General features: G+C 39.5%; 1 protein-coding gene across 1 annotated transcript; it reads right to left on the reverse strand.

Annotated features, from left to right (window-relative positions):
* Nucleotides 1-5,486: 5,486 nt before the first annotated feature.
* On the reverse strand, nucleotides 5,487-9,353 carry LOC143877454 (glycine-rich RNA-binding protein RZ1A-like). The gene is made up of 5 exons (XM_077379494.1): nucleotides 9,217-9,353; nucleotides 8,642-8,759; nucleotides 7,494-8,032; nucleotides 6,228-6,769; nucleotides 5,487-6,139 (listed from the first exon to the last, which is right to left on the reverse strand). The coding sequence occupies exons 2-3, from the start codon at nucleotides 8,750-8,752 to the stop codon at nucleotides 7,511-7,513; spliced, it is 633 nt and encodes a 210-aa protein (XP_077235609.1). The 5' UTR covers nucleotides 8,753-8,759; nucleotides 9,217-9,353; the 3' UTR covers nucleotides 5,487-6,139; nucleotides 6,228-6,769; nucleotides 7,494-7,510.
* Between the last annotated feature and the right edge of the window lie 2,553 nt (nucleotides 9,354-11,906).

An 11,906-nucleotide genomic window follows, 5' to 3' on the forward strand; every position in this document is an offset into this window, starting at 1 on the left:
TTACCCTTGGAGATTGGAAGACACGATAAGGAGACCCATGATTGGCTGGACTGGAACCATGTTTCCTTCTGTCTTGTTAGGAGATCAGCTAAAAGGGAGGCAGACCGTTTTATGGGCATGAAAACGGACAACCTCAGATTTTTTACTTTCTTCCACCTTAATTTTAGCGCCTCTTTATTCTTTGTAGTGTAGGTTTGTAATTTGCTTGATGTTTTGATCATCTCAGTCATGGCTTGTATCCAAGGTTTAAAATTTCGATTTCAGTTTCGATCGCCAAGGAAATGGAAATGTTTCAGTTTCAGTTGGAAATTTTGGTGGAAATCCTGTCAAATCAGCGAAACATAAGAAAACATATGCAAATGATCGAATTTAAAGACGAAACTTCTGAAAATGCTAGAACAAGCACAAATACATGCCTAGAAATCATCACATAAGTTAGACAACCATCCATAATTTATTTAAAAACATCGAACAAGCAGTGACATCCACTGTCGTGCATGTTTGGTAATTTAGTAGACACCAAATTACGCATGTAATTCACATAATATTTATATATAATACATGCACCACATTTTTTTGAATGATAGATACATAAACCACATTTCACATGAAATTTATAAATATAATTATGTACATGTTGATATATTATACCACTATCACACTTACACTTTTGGTTTATGCATTCGGTCGTTTTGGTTTCGGTGGGGGTGGAAATGGAAACATTTCGATAGTTTTGGGTCATTTCGTGCTAATTTCAATTGTTAAAATAAAACTTAGCCTGGGTCTCAGGGAATTCCTGAGAACTTATGAGCTTAATGAGTCAATTTTCCAATCAAGTTAGCCCAACCAGCCACAAAATCAGATCAAGCATTCAAAAATTAATAATAATCAAATCACATTAAGATGCTTACTTTGAGTTAGCCATTGAGTTAATTCACAATTAGCATAAAATCTATCTCAAGCATACACTGACAATAACAGATCACATCAAAGATAGGCAACATATACATAAGGCTACAATGATATATGCCCGAATACAAACTGAGGATAGGGCCCAAAGCTAACCACGTATCTATGGTGGTAAATTCAAGAGTGAAGTATGACTCAAAAGTAGGTGTATAATGGATGTATGTGAACCAAATCAAGGCTACTGGTCTGAAAGGAAAACTAGTGCTCAGATCTTACCCGGAAGGTATATGTGTCGCCTTGGATCTTGGGTAAAGACACCCAAAGAAGCAGTGAAGTCGAGAAGGTCTGAAAACGATCCAAGATAACAACTGTCAACACCATGCCATGTCCGGAGAAGAAATGGGATATTAATCAGCACGTGCGCTCCCAAGAATAAGAAATCTTTGAAAGAGGATACAATGGGCAGCAAGGTGAACCAAGACTGCAGGAAATCAGTGGGGATATGTCCACGAACAGCAATATGATCTTACAAATGATGGGAAGCTCAAAGTAGTGGGGGAATCCAGAGGCAAGAGAAGATGAAAAGGGGGTTGTTTTGTGATGAAATTCCTAAATGACTGTTGCCAGTTCTTTTGGTTGCCACAGCGATTGAAAGAAGGGGTAACAAAGGGGATTAGAAGAGACTGGAAAAGTTAGCGAAGAGGAGCAAGGAGTAATGGTAGGCCCTATGTCTCAACATTTAGGATTCTATTCTGAAGAAAAATCCCTAGCTTTGGTGGGCTTTCTACAGACTTTAGCATGATGATATGATACTGATATCACCACCCTCAGTATACTTTTCCTTTCACTCCTTTATATTGACAGTTCTTCATAGGATAGAGATGGTGTTTACAGCTTCTTACCCCATTTATGTTTCCTCTCCCTTGCGAAGAAGTTGCCCTCAAGTTCATCAATGCATGTACTTCCATAGCATTGACATCATAGATTTTTAGGTCATTGGTATATATTTTTTGTTCTTCTACAGAATGTTATTTTGAATATATGTTATTTTAACCCGAGCCCAAGCCCACACATGACTGACTATTTTTAGTAAGTACAAAGTTACTATTTTTAGCAAAGAGAGTCACTATTTTTTTAAAGTAAGAACTTATTATTTTTACTAAGTATGGACTTACTATGTTTAGTAAATGCGAACTTCGGAAAAAAAAACCCATTGGCCAGCTCCAATGCCCATCACTTATTCTCCTTTACGGTTTTACCCCTCTTAATTCCCCTTCTTTTATCCTATTTCGCCTTTGGGTCCATCGCTTAACCTAAAGACCCGTCCCTATGAAAATCCTAACAAAACCTCCAAAACCGAAAGTCTTGTACATCATGGAAAACTCCCCCTTGGCCGCAAGGTATCTTCCCCCGTCTCTTCTCTCTCCTTCCTCCTCCCCCTTCTCGCCTCCCCTCCTCTACTATTCAATCTCCTTTTTTCTCCCTTCCTACATCCTATATTCATTCCCTTTCTTCCTTCTTACATCCTACATTGATTTTTCCACTTTCCACCCCCCTCCTCTTTCACCCTTCCGGTTCTTATTTTCCCCCTCATCTTTTTTTCCCTTATCTTCGTTCAGTTTTTCTTGATCTTTATCTTTTTTTGGATCTTGATCGTTCATTCTTTTCTTGTCTTGATCTTTCTTGATCTTGATCCTTCTCTCCTTCATATGTCCCCTTGGCTAAGATCAACCATTTCCCCCTCAATCTAGCTTTATCTCTTCTCCTCCCGGACATAGCCTGCAGTGGACGATTAAGGCATAAAGCCCAGCATGCCATTCCCATGTACGAATCGTTTTCTATTCATTTTAGCAGCTTACCCCCATATCCCTTACCCCTTGAACCTTTTCCACCAGATTTACACCAAAATTTTCCATGATTAGCCCTACTCTTATCACCTCACCCTGACCACACCATCCACCGTCATTCTCTTACCTCCATTAGATGTTGATTGGGCCATAGTTAGGTTTATATCATAGATTTGGTTTTGTAATACCTTATTTAGGCATGTTAATTTTTCCATTAGCCGGTTGTTTTGTTTATGGACTTGATGTTTGAAACCTACATTGGGTTAAATTAATTTCTAGTTGATGACTTTTTTTTTTTAATATTGACTTCCATTGATCCAAAGATAGTACAAGCCAGGGGACAAGATGTCCCCAATGTACCCATACATAATGTTTACATCAATATGAAGAAATTACAAAGATTTGCTTATTGACGCACGCATTGCTACCCCGTTCCAAATTCATCCGAGGGGGTTGCGATTGAAATAGCATCCAGCATTACACCTTCTTTCGCCAGTCAGTCCGCCTTTCATTAGCCGACCGTCTGCGGTGTTCAATTCTTGGAGAGATGTTGCGCACCAAATCTATGATTTCCATGATGTATTGTTGCAGCCTCCACAGTCCTTAGGAAATATCTGTCGCCATGCAATGGTGTTGGAGGAATCGCCTTCCATGATAAGAGGTCCGTGATTGTTGGGTGCATACCGTTTTAGACCAAAGAGAAGAGCTCTTACTTCGGCTTCGTTAGCGTCACAAATGCCTACCGGTCCCGAATATCGCATTACTATTTTCCCGTTCGTGTCTCGCATGAGTCCTCCAATTCCGGCCTTGCTCGGGTTGCCAATCGAGCTATCATCAAAGTTTAGTTAAACCACCCCGAAGGCAGTGCTTTCCACTTAGGCATTTTCTTTTCCACGAATTTTCTTTCCCATATAACCGCGTTCCAATTTCTAAGTATTTCGCCAATACCGTAAGTAATGCCCCTCCTATTTTACCCAAGTAATTAGCTCAATTTAGTTTCTAATGCAACCCGATCCATTCTCTGTGTTTCCTTCGAAGATCCTATTATGTGGTTCCTTCCAAATGTTCCAAGTGATGATATATGGAATATGCTTCCATATGGCTTGACCTGTATCACCAAACATACCACTCGACCAGTGCAATATTACCTGGTTTTTGGAAATACCCACTTCACATTAAACATATTCAGCACATTCGTCCAGATGGTAGGAGCAAGGGTAGTGTAGAAGGAGATGATCCAGAGATTCTTCAGCCTGTTTACATAATGCACACCAACTTGTCATTTGGATCTTCCTCCTCTTTAGACGGTCACACGTGTTAATTCCTTTGTGTAGACCGTCCACACGAAAGCCACCACTCTTGGCAGTGCATTGGATTTCCAAATGTTAGCATAGCGTGAGGCTTTTCTGTTACCATTGTTCAACTGAGCGAAAAAGGATTTAACAGAGAAATCATCTTGAGATTCTGGTATCGAGATCCTCTCATCCGATATAAAGGATGAGCAGTAGTGTGTAATTTGATTCCAGTATCCAGATCCTCTCATCCGATATGATGACTGAACTCTAAAGTTCAGAATTTCTATGACTACCCAGGTTAATTTGATTATTATGTTTTGTTTAACATGTTTTGGGAATGTATGTTGATGTTGACCTGTTGATATTAATTTATACCCCACTTATGCTCCTAAATTCCTAGAAAGTAAACTGTGAACCCTAGGTTTGCACCAGGATTGCAGAGCATGAAGATATAGAAGGCGAGTGGACTGCTGCTGTGATTCAACTCGCCAATTCTCTTTAATTTGATTTCTCCATCTTTGGGCCACCATGGGTTATTTTTAGTATTTTAGGCACTACTTTTTCTGGAGATAACAAAAATATATTCAGTTGGTTTTATTATGCGTTTGAGTCAATTTACAATGCCAGTTTGTGTCCAAGCATAGCATATGGTTGTCCTAGGATTATTTTAGCTATTGCAGTTCTATTTTGAAAGGTTAGTGAGTCTGATAACTCATTAACCCCAAATAACGCATCCATTATGCATTCTAGAGATTGACCACAGTTTTGGAACCAAACATAATCCAAATCATGCTGCGAGAATATTTTCAGAGAGACAAAGAATGGTGGAGAGCTGCATATTGTGAAAACTTCCAACGTAAAGATAGAAGCATGGCATATTGTCAACCCTAAACAGAGCTATGTGCGAATGCAACAGAAAAAATGCAACAAGAACAACTGAAGGCAAAAGGGGGGAATGAACAATGAAAAGAGTGAGCCAAATGTAAAATGTAAGTAAAAATTATGCAAACAGATATGTCCAGTTAGTCTGAATGAATTAAATATTTTGTACAGCAATAAGTCCAGTAGACCAGTTTTAACTCAAAGGTAAAATAAAACTAAGGCTTATGATGGAGTGAAAGTAAATACACGGAACCGAGAAGGGTTAAACTAATTTTGATATCAACCTCAATAATCCAAATGCAGCAAATATTTGGTATATAAATACACATAACATGTCCAATTATGAAGAAACATAATTGCGTAAACTCAAAAGAAATACCCTGCCCTGGATGTGAAATTTCATACAACTTAATAAAGGCAACAGAAGTATTTTGTAAGTGGGAAGCCAGAACATCTCAGAAGGGTAAAATAATAAAAATAAATGTGTGCATTGAGGAAATACGACAAGCAGATGCAACCAACGCTAGAGCAAGTATCGCAGTGACCTAGAATAGATGCCCAATAAGGAACTTTGCATAGCATTATTCTCAAATCAAATACAGCTCAGGGTTCTTAAGAAAAGCATTGAAAACTGAGAACAATAGATGATTAGGGGCCTACTACTAGAAAATTTTAGTATCAGTAGGAGGGAGCTTGCTTCAATAAAAAAATCACAAACTTCTAAATTGTGGATGATGAAAAATGTTTTCCCTGGCAAGCACTCTCATAAATTTCAGGATAATCACAGCCAGAAGGACCTTTGCCAGTAGGAAAGAGAAGCTCTCTGTCAATTACAGGGTCAAAAGGAACCCATCTTCATAGGAAAGCTTACATGAGATGACTCAATCACCAGGGTGTTTGGGAGAACAGATGTGAAAGGAACCAGAACTGAACCATCAGAGAACTTAGCCACTGGACATTTATCATACTTGTTTTATCACGTGCAGTTACTGAAGCAAGATGAAGCACAAAAGCAATCCTTCCCACTGAAAGAGCAGAACATCAAACAGAAGAAAGGAAATAGGAAATCTCCTCCATCAAAGCGGGCCATGCTGTCCCATGGTGTCCCTTATTTTATTTTGTAAAAACCGTGTCTCAGCAGTGCATGATTAGCGACAAAGAAACCCAACCACACATCCAAAAAGATCATAAAGGCCAAATTGTAGCCTGCCAAAACGTTAACACAGTTAAAATCACTTCAGCAGGATAAAAAAGAAAGTGGCACACAATATTCTAGTAAGAGAACAAAGTTTACCCTTTCTCCTCTTGACAATGATTTGGTAAAACAAACCGTGTTTTGAGGAAGAATATGAAAGCCAGAAGAGAATTGTTGTTATTCTAGTACAGCTTCTATTTCCCAGGTCAGGAGACCCCACCAAAGATCAAGCTCAGAAATTTATCTTAACGGAATCAGGGAATTTGGGTTGTTATCATCATTAATCCTCCACAGACATCCAGATTAAAACCATAATTATAATCCAGAACCACTATTACCTACATTAGCAAATCATCCAGAAACCGGCAGCAACAATGGCATTCAAAACTAAAAGACCAAATCCCAGATTCATGTCAAGCAAGCATAAGAAGGCAGCCCATCCAAAAACATCATATGACCATCTGACACAACAAAAGATAGTTTGAGCCATAATATTCCTGGCAAGTCTCACACTAGCGAGGAGGAGATATGCTAAAGTAGATCCACCCAGAAAAGATCAAGAGGAGGCACCCCGTAAAACTCCAGTAACAAGTTTCATCGCCACCATTGCTCTCACATCAACAGCGGCATAGGCTCCTTGGCTGCAACAAGAATGAAAATAATTATATTAAGTTTTGAAAATCATAAATAAAGCAAGATATTGTATATATTGTGAAACGACCAATTATTCCAAAAGCATAAGCCGTTGAAGATGGCGGCATGGCGTTATGTAATCTTTTATACTTTGACACTCCCCCTCACGTGTGGCCCCTCTTTTTGGATTGGCCTACACATGGCACATGTGGCCCCTCTTTTTGGGTTGGCCATTCCATGTGCATTTTTAATATCAAGGAAGCAAGATATGGTATATATTGTGAAACGACCAATTATTCCAAAAGCTTAAGCCGTTGAAGATGGCGGCATGGCGTTATGTAATCTTTTATACTTTGACAATCCCCCTCACGTGTGGCCCCTCTTTTAGGATTGGCCTACACATGGCACATGTGGCCCCTCTTTTTGGGTTGGCCATTCCATGTGCATTTTTAATATCAAGGAGTTTTGAACCCAGGGCAATTGCTCTTATACGAAGGGAGACGATCAATTACTCCAAAAGCTTAAGCCGTTGAAGATGGCGTTATTTAATCTTTTATTGAACCCATGGCAATTGCCCTGATACCAAGTGAAACGGCCAATTACTCCAAAAGCTTAAGCCGTTGAAGATGGCGTTATTTAATATTTTATACTTTAACATATATTGCTTACCTTAGCCGACCCCAACTAGTTTGGGAGAAAGGCTTAGTTGAGTTGAGTTGAGTAGTGGCATACCTTGCACAAAAATCACTTCAGGAACGATAACCACCTTGACTAGGACGTTCATATGGCCCTGAACGATCACGATTATATCGGTCACTTCCCGATCCCCCACGACTACCCCCATCCTTGCTGCGTCCCCCATAACGGTCCCCATTGCGATCAGGGCCATAGCGACTGCTACCACCACCACCTCCACTGTACCTATCATCCCTGCCACTGTACCTGCCCCCTCTTCCCCCACCTTCACCAGATGGACACTCTCTAGCAAAATGCCCTGGCTTTCCACATTTAAAGCACTCATCACCGCCAGAACCTCGTCCCCCACCATAGTCCCGATCACGACCGCGATCACGGCCACGATCATGACCACGGTCATAGTCACCATCTCGATCCCTACCAGAGCCTTGTGGCTGAGCTTTATCTACAGTAATAGATCGCCCATCAAGTTCCATACCATTCATTGCATCTATAGCTTCTTCCATGGCTCTTTTTTCATCAAAAGTGACAAACCCAAATCCACGTGAGCGACCAGAGAACCTGTCCACAACTACCTGGGAAAAGGCAGAAAAAATAAACTGTTAAAGGGAATTTTCAAAGACTAACAAAAACTTCCATCAAATAATAACACATTGAGCATGCGGATAAAGCGTTTCCCGTGAAAAATTTAACAGAACAAAAGCTAATGTCTAAAGAAAATTATAAAGCAATGTTCCAGCTCTTCCTATTCCAAAATTCTTCATTCAAATTATATTTGATATTTTCTTCACAGGGTCAATAAGACATATCCTGAAAAACTTATGTCCATTGCAATCCTATAGATGTACTTCTGTTAGTAATGCTTAGACACTTTACTGCTCCCACATTTGCAGCATAAAAGGGACAAACAGGACCACTTTAGGGATACCGACGCTAATGTTGAGATACAAATTGGTCAATGTGAACTCAATGAAAATTGGTATTATGTTCGTATAAAGTTACCACGCAATTGGGGGGGGGGGGGGAATCAAAAGGCAACATACAAAAAATGCAGTAAAGAATGATATGCCCATGTGAAATAATAAGGTGCAGAGCTGAATTGCATGGAATATGATGTTATTCCATGCAACTAATAATAGATATGCAATGAAACAAAACCATTTGATGTATCTCAAAAAGATTACCTTCGCCTCAACAAGATGGCCGAACTTCTCAAATGCATTTTTCAGACTTCTATCGGAGGTCGACCACGAAAGACCCCCGATGAAACAGCGGTATTCCACCGGATCCGACATGTATCAACTGATTTTAAAAATCAAATAAGATGAAACAGTAAGAACAATAATTTATAAAGTAAGCATGTCATCTGAAAACTCAATCTGATACATAGCTAGAAGAAAAATTAAAAACTCTACTCAATTTGATACATAGCTAGAAGGAAGAGTTAAGCATAGGTCATGTTTGGCAGCCATGAAATTTTTTTCTGTGGAACATTTCTTCTGGTGGGAGAAGGGCATGAGTGAGGAGAGGGTGAGAAAAACTCTACTCAAAATAGAGCTTTATATCGAATCTCAACCCTTGGGAGAATAATATTCCCTGGAAAAAAAAAATCATGGTTGCCAAGCAGGTCATAAAGAAAACCGATCTTGGTATGGAAAACCCTAACCAGAAGAGTCAGATCGGATTCGTACAGGCGATAGTTAAAAAAAAAGGAAGGGGAATCTGATAGATAGAGGGGTAGATGGATTTGTGAAGATACCTGCAGTCGCAGAGATTTGAGAGGAGAAAACCCTAAAATTCCTTTTGTTCGGGAAAAAAACCTAACAAGAGAATGCAAGTGAAGACGAATGCGATGTGAATTTCTTCTCGCGCAAGACTCCGACTAGGTTATATGGGGAAAGTCTGTCTTGATGACGGGGTGGAAAGTCTCAGTCCGCGTTTCGATTAACGGAATCAGGAATCGGAATAGACATCACATTCCGATTCCGATTCCGATTCCGATTCATGGAAGGATTCAAACAGATAATGGTGGGTAGACCTGGCAAACGGGCGGGACGGGTTTGACCCGGTCCATGGGGGTCCGGGTCATTTTGACCCGGAAAATTTTACGGGTCATTGAGCTTGGACCTGGCCGGGTCCACCCGCGGGTTGCCCTGATTTTTGACGTATTTTTTAAGATGTTTTTTTTTGTATAGGGATTTGCTAACCACCTTCGCCGATGCTACCTGTCGGCTTGTCGCCCATCCTTTGCTGGAAAGGTCGGAAGAAGCACGATTTGTGCAAAGGTGGCTAGCAATAAATAATAATCATGACAGTGCTAAGTTTTAAATGAAAAATTAAGGAAAAATGGAAGCAAATAGAAAAATTAGGAAAAAAATAACAAAAGAATATACTAAACTATGACAATTACCGAAAAAACTACTAAGAAAATTCAAAACTTATGACCGTAGAGAAGAGCAAAAGTTTTATACTCACTACCTTAAATGAATCAGGAGAAATGGGAATCATATCCCAGTTCCAATGATTCTGATGCAGAGCATTCCCTAACGCATTCGACTAATGGTCACTCACTACATTAGTTTTGTAGTTTTGACACATTAACTTTCTATTTCACATCTTAATTGGGTTGTTTTTATTTTATTTTTTACAACTTATGTAGTTCTGTTGGTTGGAAAAGGCTCCCTCCTCCCTGTATGAAGCCTTAACTGTATGAAGCCTTAACATCTTCGTTTCATATGAGCTTTTATTATTTGAACTTGAAATCGGATTTGGAGTTGCGGGAGGGAGAAATTTTTTGTTGTAAACAAAATTTTTCGATGTAGCTTCCTTTAGAAGAAGAGAGTTGCAAGCATATTCTTGCTTTTCTCTTGGATTCTAGTCATCACACATTATTTCGGGTAAGGTTTTTTAAGTGTTATTAAAGATCCTAGCATCCCCTCACAAGAATCGCTATCCAAACAGAGAAGCAAACAAAGGCTGAGAAGATTCAAATTTGTTCACCACCGACCGAAACCCACTGACTTAACTAAGTTTCATACTCATTGGATATTAGACTTGGCATAGCAGATGTATGTCATAAGACTCTCCTAAGTTTTCAAGATTAATATGTTTTGAGACATCTTAGTGTTAACTTACCAACTTCTCCAATAGCTTAAGCTTTTGGAGAAAGGCGTTATTTATCTTTTATACTTTAACACTCATCCGCACGTGTGGCCCACTTGGCAAACACGTGGCACATGTGGTCCCACTTTGGGCCTACCATCGCATGTGGATTTTTGCTATCCGGGAGGTTTGAGCTCAAGACCTTTGGCTCTGATACCATGTTAACTTACCAACTTCTCCATAGCTTAAGCTTTTGGAGAAAGGCGTTATTTATCTTTTATACTGTAACACTTAGTTCACTTGAGTGGTTTCCATCTGACTTATAGAACTAAATATTGATTTTTAGTCGAGTGTATGGAGATTGTGACAAAAAGTTTATAACCTCTTTAGCTCGATTGGATGAGTCTAATCCTTATGCTGGGAAAGGAATCGAACTTACAAGTTCCATTCAGGGCGGGGGAGGGTCTGGCACAGAGCTGAAATACTTAAAATTAAAACAAGTTATTGCTCGTTGAACCAAAGAAGGACAATTTTAGTCATTTCCCATTAGAGGGATATTTCTGTCTTCTTATTCAATGAAGAACTTCATGTTTGATCCATGTGTATTTTGCCAAGCAACGAAGAGACGACATCCCAATTAGCCGACTGCCGACTGACTACATCCAATCCTTGTGGTGGGAACGAATCGAACTCGGGGACAAGTTCCATTCAAGAGGGGGGTTCCGACACATGGCTAAAAGACTTAAAACTTAAAACAAGTTATTCCTCGGTGAACCACAAGACTATTTTGCAAATTTCCCATTATAGGGATACTTGTGTTCCTTTTCAATAGAACTGGTATAAATATGGGATCTCTTGCCATTTTTAGGGAGCATTTGCCATTTAAATTTGAAATTGGATATGGGATCTTTTGTGGAGCAAGAATTCTCTGATGCGAGTATAAATTATTTCGAATTTTCTTTTGAAAGAGGAGAGTTGCAGGCAAATTTTACCTAGCTTTCTATTTGATTTTAGCTATTATACCTTGTTGCTAGCAAGGATCTATTATGCATCCCCTCGCAAGAGCTAATTTCGGTTCGTTCAAGGATTCCAAGGAATCATCTACCTCTCTCGTAGAGGAAAATCATTTAAAAAACAATAGTCATTTTCAAAAGGTATTTGCAAATGCATTTGTGGGCTAAAGCTGATAGATCAAAAAAGTATACCATTGAGTGGGCTCAGGGGGTAATCAATGTTCACCCCTTGTAGGACTCAACTCAGTAAATGAATGATTGGAGGAAGGACGCGATGGTCATCTTCAGGGTCGCCAATGTTTTTTTCCCTGCCGTATGAGTGATTTGATCAAGT

The sequence above is a fragment of the Tasmannia lanceolata genome, unplaced genomic scaffold (assembly GCF_043159265.1).
Source record: "Tasmannia lanceolata isolate RefF3 unplaced genomic scaffold, GAP_Taslan_0.1 ptg000005l, whole genome shotgun sequence".
Taxonomy (NCBI): domain Eukaryota; kingdom Viridiplantae; phylum Streptophyta; class Magnoliopsida; order Canellales; family Winteraceae; genus Tasmannia; species Tasmannia lanceolata.